The sequence below is a fragment of the Agelaius tricolor genome, unplaced genomic scaffold, assembly GCF_023055355.1.
Source record: "Agelaius tricolor isolate 1412-34295 unplaced genomic scaffold, bAgeTri1.0.p SCAF_1, whole genome shotgun sequence".
Classification (NCBI taxonomy): Eukaryota; Metazoa; Chordata; class Aves; order Passeriformes; family Icteridae; genus Agelaius; species Agelaius tricolor.
The window spans coordinates 50,595,069-50,608,543 of NW_027269261.1; the positions used below are offsets into that span (position 1 = coordinate 50,595,069).

The 13,475-nt window shown below is 37.4% G+C and overlaps 1 protein-coding gene across 1 annotated transcript in view; it reads right to left on the reverse strand.

The window, feature by feature from the left end:
• MAP3K5 (mitogen-activated protein kinase kinase kinase 5) overlaps nt 1-13,475 on the reverse strand; it is a 98,452-nt gene that overhangs the window by 68,914 nt on the left and 16,063 nt on the right. The window contains exon 2 of the mRNA XM_071433704.1: nt 129-268. Within this exon, the coding sequence (XP_071289805.1) occupies nt 129-268 (140 nt within the window). The remainder of the gene's footprint in view (nt 1-128; nt 269-13,475) is intronic.

Genomic DNA, 13,475 nt, shown 5'->3' on the forward strand with positions numbered 1-13,475 from the left:
CAGAACATTTTTTTGCTATTCTGTTCTGAACCACAAGTGGCCTTTGTATTTCTTACAGAAAGAATTTATTTCAAGGGTTAGACTAGCTGTAACTTCCCCTCCAAACCCCTTTTTCCACCCAAAGCTACCTTCAGTGACTGCAGAGACTCCGCATTTGTGTCACAGTAGAGGATAATGTTGTTAGCCATGCTGAAGCTCTCCCTGACTCCCAGATGGTAGAACAGGGAAGGTTGACGGAAGGCATCACTCATCTCTACCACAGCAATATCTGCAGAAATAAATAAATAAATAAAATGTCAATGCCACACATTTCTGACAGTCAAATACATCTAGGTCATGTTTCTTCACACAATTTATTTTGGTAAGAAGGCCTGGCTTTAAGTAGGAAATAAGAGATCTAGAGGGATTTCCCCATTTTAGCTATTATGCTTGAATTTTGAACACAGTCAGCAGGATGTGGTTTAGTTTTTTTCTATTTCACTATTACTCCTTTATTTTTTCTTTAAATGAGACCTTAAAAAGGTAAAAATGGATAAGCCACTAATCAAGAAAATAAAAAAAAAATGTAATTGCTGTCTTGAAGAATAAAATTTGCTTGGTAAATCTATACATGGTGAATGTTAACCTTAGCAAAAAATAAAAAAAAATTACATTACATGTACTTTTTACAAGTTGCAATAAAAATTCATGTAATCTATAACATACTGTATAGATTCTGTACTAGAACTTGGAAGAAAACAAACTGAAAGGTAACATTCCAATATAAATCACCATTCAGATCTATTTTGATTCATACAGAGAAATGATAGAATGAGAAAAGGTCAAGGTACAGATGCAGAGAAGCAAAGAGGGAGTGAATATATAAAGACAAAGAAACCCCATATAAGTAAAAACTTCACTGAAGAGAATTCTGTTCATAACAAAGTTTACCTGTGTGAATAATGCATGCAAGCACATACATGAATGCTTACAGAAACAGGAATGTGGTCGACAATTTCTCTCAAACCATGTGTTTATCTTGACAAGATTTGCACCAATGCCAAAGTATAACAAGAGGCAATTAGCTATTTCTGCTGACTCTTTGTAAGATTCCTGTTATACCAGGCAGCCTATTTCCATGGCAAAAGTCTTGTGGAATCAAGAGAGCAAAGCAAGAAAACTGACTCATCTCCACCTCTTATACAAACACCTTTCTGTCTTTTCATCCAATTAATTTTTTTCTTAGGTTTCAGGAAAAAATACCAGAAACCCAAACCCAAACCAGAGAAATAAGCTTCTGTTAAAGAGTAGGACAAGAAAAGCAGCCTGGGTACCAGTATCTCTCTATGCTTTCCCATTCCTTTGGAAGCTTCCATGACTGAGAAGACAGATAGCAAGACAAGCTCTGTAGGGAAAAAGCCTATACCCTCAAGTTTTTCTACTCTAATTAATCTAATCAGAGATTCTACCTCTAACCACAACTTCTCACCTCACCTATTTACTTAGATCATCAAAACTGAAATGAAGATATTCAATAAAAGATAAGCCTTGTGGTCACACTCTGAACTGGGGAAGCTGTGTCTCTACAACTTGTTGAAAAGGAATACCTTTGAGACATCTAGTCTTCAGTAATGTGTTTCTGTAACTGGCCTACAGGCTTATAAATTATTAAAAGCCTGAAGGAAGGATAGATATACACAGGGGAAAGAGCAAACCTTTGCCTATACGAGCCTTCAAGAAACAAAATTAAAATAAAGGAGACTAATATGGTATAAAAAAATATATTTTTTCACACTTAAAAATCTAATATTAAGTTACGTTTTCTAAAAGATTCATAACTTGTGTTCTAAGCATCTCCCTCTGTCCAATTCCACATAAATATTTGCAGTATGGATGCCATCAAATTTTATTGAAGCAAAAAAGGCAGAGCACTACTAAGACTACACATATACTCACTTTCATTAATTTTAGGGAACTGAAGCATCACAAAAGCCAAACAAGAATGACAATACCACTGCTATATTTTGGGTGAGATTACAGTCCATTTATTTTCTTCTGAAACTTGCCATAATACAAGTTATATTTTTAACTGCTCTTACTCACATAGAAGTTTAATCTTGAGCAACTCCAAATCTATGGTACATATCTGTTAGTGCCAAGCAGGAAGAAAACTTGCGCAATGTGCCATGACTTAATTCTGCAATCTTGCAAGATAATGTGCTCTCACTAGAGTTGCAAGACTAAGATTAAAAGAGAAATATTACTTTACATGGAACCTGATCAAAGCTAAATTACAAAAAACACTTGAGAAATCCTATGTTAAAATGGCGAGTTCCTAAGATCATGAAGAAGGAAGGAGAAACTAAAAAAAATTATGTATGCATATATATATATATTACTGTCAAGCTGGCCAAACAAACTGAACAGAGTCTGACACAGGACCACACCATAGGAAACATTCCTGGGTCCTATACCATCCCTACCATAGTAATAATAAAATAAAATAATAAAGTAAAAAAAAGTAAAATAAAATAAAATAAAATCTATACAAAAACCTTGAGTTACTTACACAGATGAGGGAAGGACCATGAGTAAAGAAACATCTGTATGACTGACACTGAGATACTGGCATAAACTCTTCTGTGATACTTGTATTTTTTATGTAACTAAAGAAGAAAAGATATGTCAAGACCTCTGTGAAATCTTTCTGGATAATCTCATGTGATAAATAAAGCAGTGTCTTCCTTGGAATAGGTCCATCTTTTGTGAGGTTTTCCTGCTCATTCTAGCAGTTATATATTTTAAGATGAAGATGCCATTCACAACAAAGAGATCAGATTTCTCAAGTTCAGGTTAGGCCTCAGGGCTGGTATTGCAATTTCCAAGGGAAACAACCCAAATCTTACCTGCAATTCCAACAAGCCAGAAAAGGGATATGCACTTTTGAGATCAGATGTCTATTCAAATAAAAAAAACCCATATATCCTAAACCAGCTCTTCTGACAGACCTATTTCTGACTATCTTCTTTCACAATATCAGGAGAGAAACTCCTCTGAGCAAAGGAGGCATCAATGTACTTGACAGAAGTCAAATACTATGTAACTGATTTGGGAGGGGGGGAAAAAAAAGATAAAAAACCCACCACAGAAACATGAGTGGTATTGGTTTCTATAAAGCACCTGAAATGTACCATCAAGTGCACTACAAAACAGCCAAACACTATATTCAGTTACATAAAATATGATTAGAAGTTTAGCAAAGATGAGCAAGACTGATGGTTTTCAAGACAAATCTAATTAAAAGTATACATACATATATCAATATTTTCATTAGTTACAAAGACCCAGGATTTAGCTAAGCCCAAAAGAACTGTTTGGTTATCAATACATAAACTGCCATGATCCTCTTTATCAGGTTCTCACTCTCATTTCCCCCAAATGAAATCAATTGAACATTCTGATGCCATAGAGGATAAGTTTTCTATTCATTGGAGAACACAATTTCATAAGTGGCAAAGTGGTATTTCAACAAAGGTGGAGGAATCAGCTCCACAGTTACACTGGAACTACTCCCTTACCAAAACACCTGTGGTTTGAGTTTCAAGGCAAGTTAAAAAATGCCTGATCAAGCACAGGAATCAGAGTAGAGCTCCCTCAACAGCTAGGACCTCAGAATGAAGCACTCTGAAGACCAGGAACATCAGTTCACTGACATCAATTCACTTCAAATGCTCTTGCACACCTTCCATGTTGCAGCAAACAAGGTCTGTTCAGGCTCCAGCAGACTAATGAGTAGGGTGGGTGTGGAAGCACACTGCATAAAACAGGAGAAAAAACAATAAAGTGCAAGAACTGCACGCTTTGCAACCTCACTGGCTGCAAGAATGTGAAATTTAATTTTGTGCCCAAGACCGAAGTAGGGGATAAAATTTACTCTATCATGAAAGTCAATCTAATGACAGATCGCTGATACTAAAGAAAACAGGTATAGAACAGTCTTTACCTTTTCTAGTTATTTTCAACATTACAGCTAGAAAGTCTTACAATAGGTCTAGCAGGAAATTATTGTCTCCTGATAGTTTATGAACAATAAAGTCTAATTACAACCTTCTCTCCCATCTCCTTAACAGCTGGCATGCCTAAATAGATAAGACTAGAGCTTCATTCACTCTGGCCTAGGCACCAAAACCAGCATATATCCAGCAGCAGGCAGTTTAGTGTCCATGTCCTAAGTCACCCCGAGCTCTGTCTGCCTGCTGACAGCAGCCAAACTGCCTCTAATGAAGCTGCCTGTGTACACATTAGCTGAGTAACCACACACTGAGCTGCAGACACGCCAACTACTGCGCAATCACAACCTAGACTGTTATTAGGCTAACTCACATCTACACCAACAATAGCTTGAAACACACTATCACACATCCAAGAGAACAAAGTATCACTGCAGTAGTAACTGGCTTCTTATTACCCTGGGAAATCAGATTCATGAGTTGGAATTGGAGGCAACCTACTTAACCTCTTTTACCTGAGAAGCACTGAAACAGTACACATCTCTGTGAAGTCTGGCATAGATTAAAACTATCTTACTAATCATTCCTAACTGTGATGTAAATCCACTTACTTTGCTTTAAGTTACCTATGCAAAGACGGACAATCCTATATGTAAAATCTCTGCTAATTAACTTGTCTTAAGAAATGGTAAAAACTCAAGAGTATACACATTAAGATGGCAAAAAAAGGGTAAGTGTCTATTAGTGGATACACAGCCCTTTGCTCTTGGCTATTAGCCATGCCTTTAGTCACCAAGACAGTGATAAATGAAATGCAGTGGTCAAAGTTCATCTCCTACTCATTGTTTTAAATGTAACAGAGCAAAGAAGAATGTTTAAACAAGTGCTCTGAGATATCTCACATGTACACCCTACTTTTTGATACTACCTGCTTGCCACAGTGCTGCCAGGAAAAGCAGTGAATACAAACAAAGCAGCTATACAACTAATGAATGTTTATGTTTGCTATTATCTTCTGATTAATTGGTATTAAACACATGACCATTGCCTTGCATTCACTGTCCCACAATTAATCAGGGGAAAAGGAAAGACGATAACGGCAACTTCTGAGACCAGAATTTTGTGTTCTTTTCCACTTGAGGGCTAAAAGAGTAAGATACCATTCTGACTGAGTTATAGAAGAAAAGAAAGGAGGGCAAAATTTATTTCAGTGCAAGTGTGAATACCAAACTTATTTCATACTGCAGTAGCAGCTCTCCATTCAGCCTCAGAATGATGATATGATGACACTTACTATTGGGCAAACTTTCAGAAACAAGCAAGGAATATCCTTATCTACTTCTTTATGACTCTCTGTGCTTGGCATAAATATTTTCCTGTTTATCAGAGACTGCCTGCATGAGGTAGGAAATCTGCTTTGGCAATCCCAACATGTCAGTACAGATTGGTATTTCTGGTTCAACCGTGGAAACCACAGTGGCACTGACTTGTCAACAGCACTGGAAACAGACATTTCCTGTCAAGAGTGTCTCATATGGCTCCAAGACCGGAAACAATTGATGGGAGCCACTGAGGTGAGAATACCCAAACACAGGTGAATGGCCAACCTCCCAGGAAACCAGTCCAGCCAAGCCAGTCTGCTGGGAGAGGCTAACAAAAAACCCAAACAAACAAACAAAAAAAATCACACCACTTTGTAAGGGTGTCTGAGGCTTGAATATGGGGAAGGAAAAGCAGGTGATGATGGCACAGGCAAGTTAAGTGTGAATACCAAACATTTCATACTGCAGTAGCAGCTCTCCATTCAGCCTTAGAATGATGATATGATGACACTTAATATTGGGCAAACTTTCAGAAACAAGCAAGGAATATCCTTATCTACTTCAACTTCTTTATGACTCTCTGTGCTTGGCATAGATATTTTCCTGTTTATCAGAGAGTCAAGCCAGTCTGTTGGGAGAGGCTATCAAAAAAACACAAACAAACAAACAAACAAAAAAATCACACCACTTTGTAAGGGTGTCTGAGGCTTGAATATGGGGAAGGAAAAGCAGATGATGATGGCACAGGCAAGTTAAGTATGCCATATACTAGAGGAAAAGGATGGCATTTGTAGAGGCTTGAACTTATGCACAAAGTAGGCTTAAGAGCATCAAGACAAAAACAAGTGATGGACATGAGCTAGTTCTTATCTACAGAAATGCACTATGACGTAGGAATCTTATCTTACTGTCTCAAGAAGTAATCCTGTCTTGAGCAGTCTCATTTTTATGCAATGGAAGTAGAGATCCACCATGAATGAAGTACAGATCAGAGCCTGTCCTGCAACCTACCCAAAAGGGAGTTTCTGAGCACAAATTCCCAGAAGATACAACACAAACCCAGCTGTCTGGTGAGTGGTCCCTTTCCAGATGCTGCATAACACAAAGTTGAGCTAGAAATAATTAGAGCACTTAGTACTTGCCCAAAAAGCACCAAGTTACCTTTGGATACAGCAGTACTATTTCTATTTTGCCCTCATGCTGCTATTAAGAGCCCACTGTTCCTTGAATAGCTAAAATGAGCTGAGATGCTCTTGAATTTCAAAGTGAACTCCTACACCTAGACTTATAAGCAAAAAGGTATGATTTCACTTCAGATAAACTCAATAAACAGCTTTTACTGTTGCGGATGGTTCTGACTCTCTTCCACATTTGTTTCAGATCTAGTGTGGTCAATACACAGTGAGACAACTCAGTCTCTCTGTTTGCTTGGAGGGGTGGGGTGAGTGTGCAGGATCAGCTGACTCCTGGATCAGTTAGATGATCTCACTTTCCACCCACACAATCACTAGGTGCTATATAAAGAAGGCACCCAACATCACAACATCTGCAAGGAAGCAACTGAATACCTACTTAGTCCTGCTTGAGAGTCACATATTGTTCCAGGTCGGTAAATTTTAATCCTCCATACAGACATGGATTCAACATCCACTTGTTTAAGAATCCTATATATAACATCACAGGAAGAAGAGTTCCTTAAGGAACAAAACAGAAAATAAACAAAAAACCATAAACACATTCTACCTCATAGCATTAGGCATCTATAGCCATACTGACAGACTCTAAATTGAGTATGTGACTCAATTTAGGTCTCTAGGAGTCTGCTCATTACTAAAAAAAAAAAACAAACAAAACAAAACCCAAACTAGCTACTCATGTAAAAGCAATCTTTCCTCCTTTTACATCATTAATAACTGTTTATTTCTTTCTAGTTAAGGTAAGAGAGAAGAACTACTTAAAGACTGACAATATGCAAATAGAAGATGTCCCTGTATAAATTTAAACTGCAAATCACAAGCAAGTTCATAATCTACAAAAGCAAATGTCCTGGAGAACTGCCCCAAATGTTTAACTGATTGGCAGTGATCTGCTGTCACAGGGGAGCATTAAAAAACTTGCACCCTGTCCCAATACATCAAGGTGCTCCTTAGTAACACTTGAGCAAATTGACTCCTGCCAACTTTTGTAGCTAACTGGCTCACATCACTCTCACAAAATCAAATGTAATACTTCACCAAGTAGAACTAACCAAGCAAGAAGGAGAGAAAAACAAGTTACTTTTCTTGTTGCAGCAACAGTATTCAAGACCAAGATCCTCCAAGTGAAACTCTGGCCTTTTTGTCTGCACTATGCTTCAAAGATGTGAAGGGAAAAGAACCTCTTGCTTCTGTAATCAAAAACTGATGAGAGATAAGCTGAACGCAATTACCAAAATAAAACAGCAGAAGCTGGCAAGGAACTGGTAACAAAAAGAAAGTTGTAACAGCTGTTAGAAAAGAAATGAGACAGAAAGATAGAGATGACAAACAATAAAGGGTTGTGCAGGAATTAACACATCAAACTACACATCAAAATCTAAATTACTGTGTCAATGATCTGAAGACAACTGAAATAATATAGAAAGGCTTTCTGATAAAGAAAAAGAAAACAGAAGAAAGCTTGAGTTTCAAAAAATCCTCTCTCTCTTGGCCCAAAACAGGATTATAATGTTATCACATGATTCCAACCCCCAACAATTCAGAAAAACCACTCTCAGCTTAATGCATGTGGGAGGAACTCAGGATCAGGCAAGAATAAAAGATGACAAGCAAACAAAGAGCCACTTATTCAAAAATAACCTCAATATGTTCAGACTCACTGCATCTGTATCATTCCTAGTGAAACAGGCCCCCTAGTACCAATAACACCAAATACTAAAGACTACCTTAACTCTGAACTTTGCATCAGAAAAAATAACTCGGATCACAATGGGGTAACTACTGAAGCTCAGCTGAAAGCTGAAGCACATTACAGGGCTAGATTTAGGATCTGTACCAAATGCTATTTAAGCAACACACAGACACAACAGCAGAAGCAGTCAATGGAAACAAGGCAGGCTGCAGGAAACCAGTACTTCCACATTGAGAAATTTTGTTCAGAAGATCTTCATCACTGCGATTTTTTTCAAAAAAGACCAAATACTCCTTTGGCCTGGACAGGATCTTAAGCGGGCAAACTCCTAGATAGATAGAGATAGAGATAGAGTGATAGAGAGACTGATAGAGAGACTGATAGAGAGACTGATAGAGAGAGAGCGTGATGGTACTTACATGATTATTTTGGTTTATGTCCCATGTTATGTGTCTTTGAGATGCAAGATGAGAGTGATTATTTATTCTCTGGAGAAGTGACTGAGCCTACCCAAGAAGAAAGAACTTGCAAGAACACAGGTGTGCCAACAGAAAAGTTCAGAGAAAAAAGGAGACTCCTATGAAAACCAAACAGCCAGGTCTCATGGGTGGTGGAAAGTTTTCCAAAAGTCTATGTGAACTGCAGAATTTGCAAGAGCTCAAAAGTTGCAGAGAACATTAAAGCCAAGGAAAGAAACAACCATCCACCTCAAGAACAGGACGGGCAGGAGAAAAACCTGATCAAAAGTTCTTTTTATTTCTGTCTTTCCTGTTCTGTTTATTTCTGACTTAATGACCTCAAGTTTTCTCCACCTAAGAAGTCTTCCAGCTTGAGTTTTTATCCTAAAATCTAACTATTTTCACTTATAACACAGTTATATATTTGGTTTCTTTGCCCAGCTCACTGTGACAAAAATGTCTACACAAATTCACCTCCAAACTTCAAAACTATGTCTGGGTTTCATTGCAGCATCTGGAGGGATCAGGTCAAAACTCTGTTTTTCTTCTCTGCCAGAAACCAGCAGGCAATGTGGCAGAGATGGTAAGAATGGTGCAAGTAGAGACTGAGCTTTTTTAAACAATCCACACACATTTAGAGTAAAATGTTGCGCTACCTAGAAAGCAGAATATCAACAAGTAATTTAGTGCTTAGTATTATGTGAACAATTAGAGCTGCTTTTCTTCCTGCATGATACTTCGCATCCACTACCACTGAACTTCAGCTGTCCTTCAGCTATTTATTTCCCTGGTACCATAAAACCTTCTGCAATTCTTTACTGCCTGTTCTCTAAAGTTTTGACAGGCCTGCACGAGAAAGAAATTTTCAGATCAGCCGTGAAACTTCTGAAAAGCCCAATTCAAAAAGAGAAAGTAAGGAACAATCCTTTTAACAGCCTGTTTTTCTAGAGGCAACCTTGCTTCATTGCAAAACTTAACTTCTTTTCCTTTTCTTTAAGAGTCCACTTAAAGGTTATATCTGTCATCTCCAGATTTTTTGTCCCTTCAAGAGTATTTGGTAAAGTATGCTATCAAAAGCTTTTTGACATTTCAATATACTGTCTTAAATGGATGACCCTTAAGTACAGGCCCATCAGAAGAGTGTGATTTCCTTCTACAAAAAACCCACTTCAACTCCTCCCTGCTGCCAGATTTTACCCATGACTCTAAATGATGTGCTCTTCATTTATATTTTTAACCCATTCGCCCTAATGCAATACCAATATAATCTCCCACTACAATGCTGCCGACATCAAATAAAGTCAGAAGTCATGCACCAAAAAAATAGCAGTCTGCAGCAAGTATTACTCCAACTCTTTTGGAAACTGTCTTACTAAGGCTTCCATGCCTTTTTACACATTTTTAACTTGTTTACTCATCTGAACAAAAGTTCTCCTTCCAAAGGACATCATTCCATTTCTTCATCTTCTTAGCAATGCCACCTGATGTAGATTACTTTAAAATTTCTGTTAATAAACAGCACACATTATCTGGAAGGAATTTTTCTTAGAACGTCTTTATGCCATCTGAAAGCTCTTCCTCTTTTTAGCTAATCCTGTCAATTTCTTGTTGAGAAGCTTGCTCATTTTTACATATGTTCTAGTAGAAATGTGGCCTGCACCAAGAGGAGCTAAATGTCTAAGACAGACCCTTCTCAAGAAGGCAAGAGCCACACCCATTAAGCCACTGAAAAGACTCTGGAAGTGTTTCTAATACAAAGATGTACAAATATTTATTACAATATTATTTTCAAGTAATGAGAGTTAATGTTTTCCAATCCAGTGATACCAAAAATGGTTTAAACTTAGAAGATTCATGAGCAGCAAGTACAGACTGAAAAACAAATACAAGCACTTCAAGATTATGATGAACAGCATCTGAAATGCCTGAAAAAAATGGGACTCTTCCTAAGCCTCTGAAAATTTGGAAGCAGAATTTTTCTAAGAGATGTAAACAAACACATTTGTTAAATGTCTTTATTTAGTCATGGAAATACTTCCATTCTAAAAAAAAAAAAAACAACCTTTTTTTCATAAATAATACAACACTTGAGAATTTTAGACCCCAAATTTCATGATAATCAAAAGAAATATGCCCACGACTCCTGCTTTTCACCACCCTCTCCACAGAAATCTCTACCTTGTAGCATTTTCACTGCTGTGTCCAATGTTTTCTCATTAACAGAAAGGCTTTGACAAAACTAACTGCCTGAAGGATTTGGAATTTCACATGTTATGTTTTCTGATAAAAAACAACACTGTCTCTTAAAAAGTGCACAAATTTTGGCAAAAAGAAAAAGAAAAAACAAGTGCAGAACCCCATGGTACATTCTAAAACATCTGGAAATTCAACAGTCTGAAGAGTTTCCAAGTCATTTCATGCATACACAATATATAACAGGTCTTAGAAAACCCATCCCTCAGGAATGTTAGTCCTTTTAAAGACTATTTAACTATGTCCTCGTATGGAAAAGTGCTTCTTTTAGCTTCTTATGAAGCTGCTTACAGATAAGAGGTAGAAAGTCAAAAATTAAAAATTAGTCATTACTCCTTAATAAATCTTTCCTTTCCATTCCTGATTATAGATTACACCACCTTTACCTTTGTTTTTCTTCTGGAAAGATCTTATCTAGTCAGTCTCCATCTGCATGGAAACAATTCCATGAATGATTCTGATAATCCACTTTTTCCCTTGTCTTTGTCTTCCACCAAGACTCAAATTCAGTTTTTCAAATGTGGTGATGCACACGGTAAAGATATAGCACATCACATTTGTACAGCAAACACCTCATAGAGTTTTTCATTTCTTTCCTTCTTTTCTTTCTTTCTTTCCTTGTGACTGCTGACAAACCTATGAGGTTTTCAATAATTTATTCACAACAGCTCTAACCTCTGTTACACATGCCAACACATTAAAAAATATGCATATCCTGCAGCATTTAGTTGTTTTGTGTCTCTGTCTATTCATTTGATTTTAAAATTGGTCTAATGACTGCACTGACCAGTATTTCTCAAAATAAACCTATAAAAGCACTAGTTTATCAATTGTTTCCTTGCTCACAGATTTCTGGGTGGCAATGCATGTTCCTTCCCTATGAGCACAGCAATGAATTTATCATTGCTAGCACATGAATTTATTATTATTTATTGTCTATTTGCAATGTCCTAAATATTTGTTGTTTAAATTCAAAATATTATGTCTTTTCCTAGTCATCTGCACCTTACAAGGTCTATTTATGTTCTATTTCAAAGAAATCCTTGGAAAAACATAGACACATCAGTATCTGTTTCCATACCTCATATACCTTATCCATTTCCAGCCCCTCCTTTAAAAAACAAAACAAAACAAAACAAGAAACTACCACCACTTTCTTTCAACAAAGCAAGCTGTAGAATTACAGTTAAGCTGCTTTTCCCACGTAACACTACAACTAAGGCTTCTCAAGTCAAACATGATTTGAAAGCAGGCAGGACAACCTTCACAGGGCTTGGTCAGACCTCAGTGATCTGTAAGTCACAAGTACAACATTTGCACGCAGCCTTCCTTGCAATTTAGCAGGAAAAAACCCACACACAGCACTCAACCACACAAATCAATTTACTTGAGTCAACACAGGTGAAGTACAGCGTAAACAAAACACACCTGATTAAACCTAGCTTGAAAGATCCTCTGGGCTCCACCAAAAACACTGCAAAGAAGTATCAACTTCATACGGAAAATAAAGACTTAAATTTAAAGATGAGACTGTCGTTTGCAGTATTCAGAAATTTAAAAAAGCAACCCTCCATCAAGCTGGACACACGTCACTAACACTGCACATGGCACAATAATTTTCCTCTATTGCAACAATTCACAAAAGATAGAGCTGGGATCAATGTCCTGCTTTGCAAACCACTCCACGGTACATTTTTGGGTAATCTTGCCCTGTAACACAAAAGCCTCAAATACTTATAGAAATGTAAAGGACCCTGTTAGAAGGTAACAAGGACGAGGAGTTTATCTCCAGCAGAAAGAAGCAAAGTTGCAGCCTTGTCTACAGTTGCAGACACACAAGTTACAAGATTACACTATTGTTGCCAAGTACAAGAAAGTGCAGAACGGCTGTCGTTTCATAAACTTCATCCCTCACCAGTTCCCAAGGACAGCAATTACACAAGTCTAGGATAAAAGTTCAGACAGACACAGATCCATCCAGCCTGCTTTATTTAGCTTAAGCTCATCTCCCTTTTGCACAGACCAAGCTTGAAATGAATTTCACAATTTGAGCTATGACTTTTTGCTTTAGCTTACTGGAACACAGATCACAGAACTATCCCTTGCCCTTCAAGACTGTCAGAGTAACAGTGAAAGTATCAATAAAGAAAGGGGAGACAAGATGATACACAAATTATTCTTATTAACGAGGACAAAATCTCCCACACTAGTTTTCTACCAAAATAACCACACATGTGCACAAGTAGTAACTTGGTATTTAAGTTACTGGAAAAATCACACTCAAAATTCCTGAGAAGCAACTACTAATTTGCAAATTAATACAGAAAATATGACTGCTCACACCACCACCGTCTGCCTGTAAGGCAGCACAGACTGCCCAGCCTCACAAGTAACTGCACTATTGCATTCCCCAACAGAAAACGGATATGACTCATCTGAGTTAAATTCTTTAACGCTTGACATGATTGCTGCTAATTGTTGCAAAACGAGATTAAACAGAGCTGATAAGAGTTTGGCTTTGACAATGGTAACTCCAGGTGGCCTGTGATACCTATGAATCCATT